This window comes from Micromesistius poutassou, assembly GCF_964030765.1.
Source record: "Micromesistius poutassou genome assembly, chromosome: 8".
NCBI classification, from domain to species: Eukaryota; Metazoa; Chordata; class Actinopteri; order Gadiformes; family Gadidae; genus Micromesistius; species Micromesistius poutassou.
This window is the reverse complement of record NC_140278.1, coordinates 14325889-14334367: the sequence shown is the minus strand read 5'-3', so window position 1 is coordinate 14334367 and position 8479 is coordinate 14325889. Positions and strand designations below refer to the sequence as shown.

Here is an 8479-nt window from a genome sequence, read left to right as displayed (position 1 = left end):
CGAGGTTTGAAAGCAGGAAACATCTGCGAGCCGCCGGCATAACAAGGACTCATTTGGATGATGAAATGTCCTACACTGCCCCAAACACCATCCAATATAGGAACCCTCCCCCCCCCTCTCTCTCTCTCTGATAAGGAGTCTAACCTTTCCTGAGAGCGAGAGAGTGAGGGAGAGAAACACGATTGGATCGGCGTCTCAAAAAGGGGCAAGCATAACAAAATCAAATGGCCGTCAAGCCCCTGTCATGCATAATTAATTGGTCCGTCTACGACCAACTACACAAAAATCCATGGTCATTCGATTAGGAGGTTTTGAAGGACTCTAGAAAGTGCATCGCTGTCTTAAGTCCCTTCCCCATTCACCTTGCTGTCTGCTCGTGTCTGCTGGCAGGATGGTGTTAGCCTACACGCATTTAACAAGGTTAAGTGCTGTTTTAAGAGTGAATACTGGCGTTGGACATTCTTGGGTTTTAGACCAAGTAACTCACAACATTTATAATCCACCGGGCCTACTCCAAAACACGAGTAGAAACGTTCTCTAGGAAAATCGGCAGTATGTGACATTTTCACTGCATTGTCTTGTTTGAATTTGTATGTAATCATTGATACAAATAAAACCAACAGCCTTTTTTGAGTGTGTTTATTGCCATATATAAGTTTGCTTTTTGTATGCCGTTTTTAATTTACAGGGTGGCAAATAGTACATTGGACAATCAACCGCAGTTTAACTTATTTCTGAGTCTTTTAGGGATCAATTTCCTTAACTTCTAATAGAAAAGCGCAAGCATTTCTTAATCATGCAACAGCGGTGTACTTTTAGTACAATGAAACAGTAAACACAACCACTGCACTGAATATACCTCTTCTGCAACAAGGCTGAGTGGCAACGGCGCCCCCTTGAGGACATCATCAGAGGATGGTGAAATACAGCACATTCAATCAAACTGCAACTAGGCATTTATTTAAAAAAAGCAATTATTGAGGGCTTAATAATGATGCATAAAATTCATATATTTATGTAAATTCAAATACATAAAGGGGGAAAAACACATTGCATTACTGAAAATTAATCATCTGATCCAATTGTCATAAAAATACAATTGAACATGAAAACCAAAAGATATATTTTTTAGCCTTCCAGCAATTTTGAACAGAAATCTCCCATATGTCTGAATTACGGCGGCCTTTATGACTTTTTCACAATAGAAGTAGGCTCCCTTCAAAGTATGTTCACATTATCAATGAAAGAAAATGTCAAATGTAAGCGCCATTAACTTGCAGTTTTACATGTTTTAAAATGTCAGTTGATTTATCTTTTTGCTTAAAAGGCTATTTTTGCTAAATGGGCTATTATTGGCCTTGTTCACCTGGCGGCTATATTTGTTATAAATACCAGCAGGGTGAAATGAACTTAATACAGAACTGTTCATTCCGTTCCCTGCTGGTGTTTAGAACCAAGGTCATACGTACGTGTGTGTGTGTGTGTGTGTGTGTGTGTGTGTGTGTGTGTGTGTGTGTGTGTGTGTGTGTGTGTGTGTGTGTGTGTGTGTGTGTGTGTGTGTGTGTGTGTGTGTGAGATTTCCCTCCATCTAAATTTGTTGTTTTAGAATTTCATGGTGAAATCAGGTTGTTCTAACGAGACCATACTGGAGAGTCTTATCCCGTAGAGAGTGTACTCTGTGAACCTGTCTGTGGTAGTTGGGCATCTGGGTTGTGGCGTGGGTCGGGTGGATGGATAGGTTGTGCTACGGTGGTGGACATTAAGGTAGTGTCTGGGGTTTGGGGGGGGGGGGGGGGGACTTAATGATTAGTTGACAGGCTGGGGTCGTCCTTCTGGGATGAGGGAGGTGAAGAAGGTGCTGATGAAGGACCAGGCGGAGGTGAGGAAGCCTGGCTGCTGAACGGCAGTCTGGGCCTGGCTCTGCTCCTCCTCACCTTCTCCAGCTCCTCCACCTTCCTCCTCCTCACCGTCATTGTCCTCCATGCCCTCATCCATCAGTCGCTCCTGAAGGGAGGGAGGAAGGGAGGGGATGATAGTTAATTAAAAATAGGGATTGAACGATATGGATTTTTTAGGGCCGATGCAAATTTTTTTTTTCAGATCAGCCTTAGCCGATGACCGATACGGCCTGCCGGTTTTTTGGAGCCGATACTGCTCTCAATTTAAAAAAGGAACATTTATGGAACTGTGTCTGTAAATCATGGCAAAAAATCAGCCAATTCCGATGCACGTAAAAAACGCAAATATCGGCCGATAATATCAGTTGATCACTACTTAAAAACAACAACATCAGTAAGAAACGGAGACAGGGCGGCAGACTAGAAGATCACTCACCATTTCCTGGAGGTCCTGGTGTCGTTCGGCCTCCCCCCTCGGAGCTGCGTCCCTCTCTCCCCCGCCGAGGTCCTGCTGCTGCTCAGCCCTGAAGGGGAACCAGCCGGCCTGGTGCCTGACACACACACACACACACACACACACACACACACACACACACACACACACACACACACACACACACACACACACACACACACACACACACACACACACACACACACACACACACACACACACACACACGTTCAATTGGGAAACGTGAAACAAAGTGTGTGGATGCAGGGCGGGTCGGAGGGGGGGGGGGGGGCGGGCGGGTCAGTCAGACTCACAGGTAGACCAGCAGCATGGCGCCGAGCACCATGACGAAGCGGCTGAAGGAGGAGTAGAAGTAAACGATGCCGAGCAGCACGCCGGCGCGCGACACGCCGTACAGCCGGTCCAGCCAATCTCGGTTCAGCTCGTCATCGTTCAGCACGGCGCCGCCCTGCGCGTTCATCTGGATGTTGGCGTTGGCCGGCGGGTTCTCGGGCAGAGGGTTGGGGGCCGCGTTGGGCCCCAGCGCTGCCTGCATGCGCTCGTTGGGCGGGGCCGGCTGCATTTGCGGTGGCGAGGGGGCGGGGCCAGGGGGCGCCAGGGGGGCGGCGGCTGTGGCGGGCTGGGCGGCCGCCACCGCTGCTTGACTTGAGAGTGAGAGGGAGAGAGAGAGAGAGAGCCAGAGGTAGAGAGAGATATGAGAAAGAAGAGAAGGGAGAGAGAGACATATGAGAGATATGAGCAAAGACAAGAGGGGAGAGAAAGAGAGCAGTGTAAGATATCCATGGTTGTTGCATTCACATGGATAAAGGCAGACAGCAAACTGGATAACATTTTAGTGATGACAGCAGGACGGTTATTAAAAATCAGGTGAGGCCGGCAGAATATTCCGGACACAGTAACAGTAGGCAGCATGCCTCCCAAAGTCAAAATATTTGAAATATTTGATATTATGAACTCCTCCTAGGGAATTTATCGGATCTGCTTCAATTGGTCAGTACAGTCAAGAAATGGTGCTGAATGAACGCTCTTCAAGTTGTGACTGTACGTTGAAGGGTGTGTCCGTGGCATGCCGTCAAAGTTGGCCATTTTGAATTCCGTGGTCTTGTATTTGAACGAACAAACTCCTAGGGAATTCATCAGATCTGCTTCAAAACTGGACAGTACACTTGAATAATGCTGCTGAATGAACGCCGTAATATTTGTGACTGTACGTTGAAGGGCGTGTCCGTGGCGTGGTGGTCGGCTCAGGCTTGGCACCTTAAACGCTGCTCGCAGCTTTAATTTAACTTATTGCTGTCCCCGCAATGGAAAGGTATGTTACGTAGCTCCCGCAGACAAGAAGAAATGGAACGAGAAGCTAATCATTTTAGATTTAATCCACTACTAGAACTACATAAAAAAGACAAGGAATGATTCGATTTTATATATTTCCATTCATCATAATCATCATCATCATCATCATCCAGTCATTATAAGGCAAATAGGCAAATTTCTTCATGTGTATCGTTTTGCTTTCCTGTTGATCCTGTGACGTCTGCTGTCTACCTTTATCCATGTGAGTGAATCATTGTGCTCCACCCGCCCTCTGCACAACTGTGTGTGTGTGTGTGTGTGTGTGTGTGTGTGTGTGTGTGTGTGTGTGTGTGTGTGTGTGTGTGTGTGTGTGTGTGTGTGTGTGTGTGTGTGTGTGTGTGTGTACTTACTACTGCATGTAGTAATGCCGTGCGTACACCTGCTGCCACCAGAGGACCTGCATGGGCGTGTACATGGGGTGGGGGCCGGAGGTGGGCCCCAGCCCTGCCTGGGGAGGAAACCCTGGTCCCTGTGGCCTGGCGAGCACACCAGGAAAAAACTGTTACGCAAAAATAGAGTGAGATGAAAAAGAGTGCAACACAGCGAGTGAGACAGGGTAGAGCGAGACCCATTAGAGAGCCCGACACAGAGTGTGAGATTGAGAGTGAAAGAGAGTGAGAAGCAGAGAGTGAGACAGCGGAGTGAGCCACAGAGACAGTGAGACACAGAAAGTTGGACACGGAAAATAAGGCAGGGTAGTGTGAGAAAGAGGGGGTGACTCACAGGGTAGAGTGAGGCAAAGAGTGAGACACAGAGAATAGGAGACATTTCAAACTCTTTGTTAAAATGTTATTCAGGGACCAAATAATGTCAAATAACAAAAAGCATAATTTCCTTGCTAGACCCTTTTCCTGTGTTTCCTCAGTGTCAGACTCTTACCAGGGCATGGCACCAGCAGGGGGTGTGATATGGGCGCTGTACTGGGGGTAGCCACCTCGATACCTCAGTCCATCATTACCTCCTGTTACGGAGGAGGAAGGGTCGGTTGGTGGACTGTCCTGATTGGCTGAACTGGCCAAGGAGGTGGAGCCGGCATCCTCGGAATTCTAAGGGACAGATTGAAACAAACAAAATTGCAGAATACCCAAACACATTCAATCATATTGGAAAACGTATCGATCCCATTCGTCCAAAGTCCCCCTTACGCTACTGCTGGAGGAGCTGGTGTTGGCCGAGGGGGAGGAGGGACGACGCAGAGTGGGGGAGGCTGGGGGGCTGCGGGAGGCACACACCAGGTGCATCATGTGATACTCGTCCTGCTGCCGGGGGTCAATGAAGAAGTAATCAGCCGGAGAGTTGAGCGAGACACACAAGGTTAGAGTGAGACACACAGGGTTAGAGTGAGACACATAGGGTTAGAGTGAGACACACAGGGTTAGAGTGAGACACACAGGGTAAGAGTGAGACACACAGGATTAGAGTGAGACACACAGGGTTAGAGTGAGACACACAGGGTAAGAGTGAGACACACAGGGTAAGAGTGAGACACACAGGGTCAGAGAGAGACACAGGGTTAGAGTGAGAAACACAGGGTCAGAGTGAGACACAGGGTTAGAGTGAGACACACAGGGTAGAGAGAGACACACATGGTAAGAGTGAGACACACAGGCTTAGAGTGAGAAACACAGGGTCAGAGACACACAGGGTCAGAGTGAGACACACAGGGTTAGAGGGAGAAACAGAAAGTGAGAAACACAGACGTAAGAGTGAGACACAGGTTGAAGTCAGACAAATAGAGAGTGACACACACAAAGGGTAGAGTGAGACACGGGTTAGTATCAGATGCATAAATAGTGACACACAGAGTGAGAACTGAACAGAAGATTGATAGAGGGACCCAGAGAACCACAGTATGTACCAGAATCCGGGCAACACGCCAAGCTTTTGTCACCGTTGAAAAAAGAGCGGTCATTGTTCCTCCTGCCAGATCTTTTCAATTAGTTCTGAGCCGCAAGCGCACATCTTCCCCTTCAGAACCACACTCAATGGGTCCGTGTACCAACCCTAGGACGCTCATAGATTCTGAACATCACCTTAACAAGTCACTGTTGTGACTGGTCAACTGTATGGTCAACCATTGTGTCAATGTTTAAAAATTTACACCAACCCGAAGAAAAGAAAACGTTTGAGGCACAATAAAGATGGCAAGTATGAAGTGCTGTTGGTTGAACAAATATGGTTAGATCCTTACCTTTCTGAGCACATCTCTGAGCTGCAGGTGGTCCTGGAGCAGTTTGCCTGAGTATACAAGCCTCTGGTCCTTGGACAACTGCAGAGAGAGAACATGTGCAGTTTCTCCAATTTACTATACTGGCCGGGAGGTGCGTTTCCATCTAAACCTTAATTACCCTTTTTAATTATTCTTATGTAGTTATAGGAACGAGCTATAATAAAGAATCAAGCTGTTGTGAACTCTAGCCTGACTCTTCGTGCATGGCGATCCATCTCATACAAAACAATGCAGTTTAATGTATTTGTATAGGTCTATATTTCTACTATTTCAGGGACAGCGTCTCGCTGCTAACAGCAACCAGGGCTGATGTCACTTCAGACCGCTTGGAGGCGGGTCTGGCTCGCTTTTGCCCGACCTCAATGATGGTCCATCTCGGGCGCGGCTCGGTGCGCTTAAACTGGTAGTGAAAACACAACTCAGCGTGGCAAGGTACAAGGCTTACAGCCCCAGAGCACACTCAAAAGGAGCAGCAGAGCACGCTGCAAGTTGCATGGTAGCATGTCGTAGCACAGAGGCATAGTTTCATTACAAATGATGCTTCTATGCTACAAATGTAATTGGGTATACGTCTTCTACCAACCATTTCCAACGAGAGACGATTTGTGAAAAGCTTTGACGCAATGGTCTCAGCCTCACTTAAAGATAAAAAATATTTAATTATCTTGGTCACTATTACAAAATTGGTCAAACAATGCTGTTACTGCACGAAAACCTCCAGGATTCATTCTTAGAATGGCCCTGGCACTGATAAACAACCTTGGACTGATACCTCAACATTATCGCCAGAAGAATGCAACCGTAAACCATTGCCGTAGAAATGTTACCTTTAAATGACGTGGATAACACTAATATGTAATTACGATGGAAACTGCAGACTTTGCTCAGGAAGGTCAGATAAAAGGCAATATATATATATATATATATATATATATCTGTCCAAATATCATCTGTCAAATAACAATTGTATTGTTTGTTTGGACACTAGCGTGTATTGGTGTTTTGCATAGGTTATTGATGAATGTTTGTTTTTAGCTGTTTGGATATTAGGGTTAAACAGCATTGCATTGTTTATTGTCTGTGACCCTATTTTTTATGGAATTTGAATAGGCCGGAGCAAGTTGGAACTAGCCAATGTCAGACCTGATAAAGGTGAGTTCCTACACCTTTAATACCTCAACAAGTTGAACCACGAGGGACCTCACCTCAAACCGTTGTCTTGTGGTAAAAAAAAACAACATTAACTACTCTGGCCTGGTTGTGCATATGTTGCAACATTACCAAGGCAACCCTCAGCCTAAAAATAACAAATATAAACTTCTTAATCAAAGGCAAGGTTATTAGACACATAACTATTATTATTTGTACCTGTAACATATACGGTTTACACAACCTACCGGCTTGCTCGGGTACACAATGGAGATATGGCTCTTCAGCTTCTCCACAGTCCAATTAAGGAAGCAGTTGATGGTCTGGTCATTGTACTTCTGGTTGGGCGCCTTGATGATCAAGGTGACAGCACTGTCAACTGTCCCTGAGTCCATTGCTCATATTACTACAGTGGGTGGGTGGGGGGCAGGGCTCGGAAATATCTTTGCCGACGATTCACCACTTAAGTGTCATCATTCTTACCTCATGGCACCAATCTAACCTGTGTCAATGATGGCTGGGAGGCCAGGCAGGTAGATCAGCAGCGGAGCAAAACACTGCTCTCATTGCCTGTCAAACCTGTTGCGGGGTCTGACCAAAAAGCTGGTGGAGAAGGGAGTATAATTTTTGTTGGTTATTTCGTATGATTTCTTGTATTTTTGGGATTGTGGCAGATGGTAATTGTTAACATAAAACCGAATTCATTGACGAACATTTAGCAGTGACGCTGTTGGATTAGTATGTTAAATTCCGAAACGGTAAGGTCTAAATTCAATCGATGATGATTATATGACCTACCACTAACTGCTGCAGAAAACCTTCAATGCCAGTTGCCAATAATAATGCGACAATTCTCTGGGACATGATCGTAACATTATAAATACCAGATGAGGGACCTGGTGGGTTGACACCTCACCTGCGACTACTGATCTTTTTTTAAAGAGCTGTCAAAATAATCAGTCATCTCAAATCACTCAGATGCACTCAGCAAAGCTAAGCCTGCATTCACATCGGTTGGTTATTCCTTAAAATAAGAATACATTGTAGTTAAGACGGGCCTATGTGAGTGATACACAAAGAAAATATAACAATTTAAAAAACGTAGACTGGATAACCACCGAGTGGTTTTCGGGTCAACGATAGCTTGTTGGCTAGCAGCGTTAGCGGGCACACTACGTCGTGCTCACTTAACACGCAACAAATGGAGTAACACAAGTAAAGGTTCAATTACATTTTTTGTCGAGCGGTTGCTTCGCATAAGAGGTTAAAATACAATACAACCACCAAATGTGGGTTCTTAGTCTTCACGTCCACGACCCGTATCTTGGCAGGTTTGTTGTTGTATTGTCGGACGTGCTACAGGAAACGACGTCA

At 45.9% G+C, this 8479-nt stretch overlaps 1 protein-coding gene across 2 annotated transcripts; it reads right to left on the bottom strand.

Annotated features, from left to right (window-relative positions):
* Positions 1-624: 624 nt before the first annotated feature.
* herpud2 (HERPUD family member 2) lies at positions 625-8478 on the bottom strand. Of its 2 annotated transcripts, XM_084472269.1 has the most exons (10): positions 8337-8478; positions 7589-7708; positions 7354-7455; positions 5918-5995; positions 4872-4985; positions 4606-4772; positions 4077-4202; positions 2667-3017; positions 2335-2449; positions 625-2004 (listed from the first exon to the last, which is right to left on the bottom strand). In XM_084472269.1, the coding sequence occupies exons 5-10, from the start codon at positions 4968-4970 to the stop codon at positions 1807-1809; spliced, it is 1056 nt and encodes a 351-aa protein (XP_084328395.1). In that variant the 5' UTR covers positions 4971-4985; positions 5918-5995; positions 7354-7455; positions 7589-7708; positions 8337-8478; the 3' UTR covers positions 625-1806. The 2 variants fall into 2 exon arrangements, with proteins under 2 accessions (XP_084328395.1, XP_084328394.1); XM_084472268.1 differs by having other exon boundaries at positions 7354-7708.
* Between the last annotated feature and the right edge of the window lies 1 nt (position 8479).

What these genes read in the sequence shown, in the direction of transcription:
- herpud2 (XM_084472268.1), bottom strand. Translation starts at nt 7,500, where the DNA reads ATGGACTCAGGGACAGTTGACAGTGCTGTCACCTTGATCATCAAGGCG. An exon ending in TCAGAGATGTGCTCAGAAAG is followed by an intron (nt 4,986 to 5,917) that starts GTAAGGATCTAA and finishes GACCCCCGGCAG; the next exon opens with CAGGACGAGTATCACATGAT. An exon ending in CCTGCTGGTGCCATGCCCTG is followed by an intron (nt 4,203 to 4,605) that starts GTAAGAGTCTGA and finishes TGTGCTCGCCAG; the next exon opens with GCCACAGGGACCAGGGTTTC.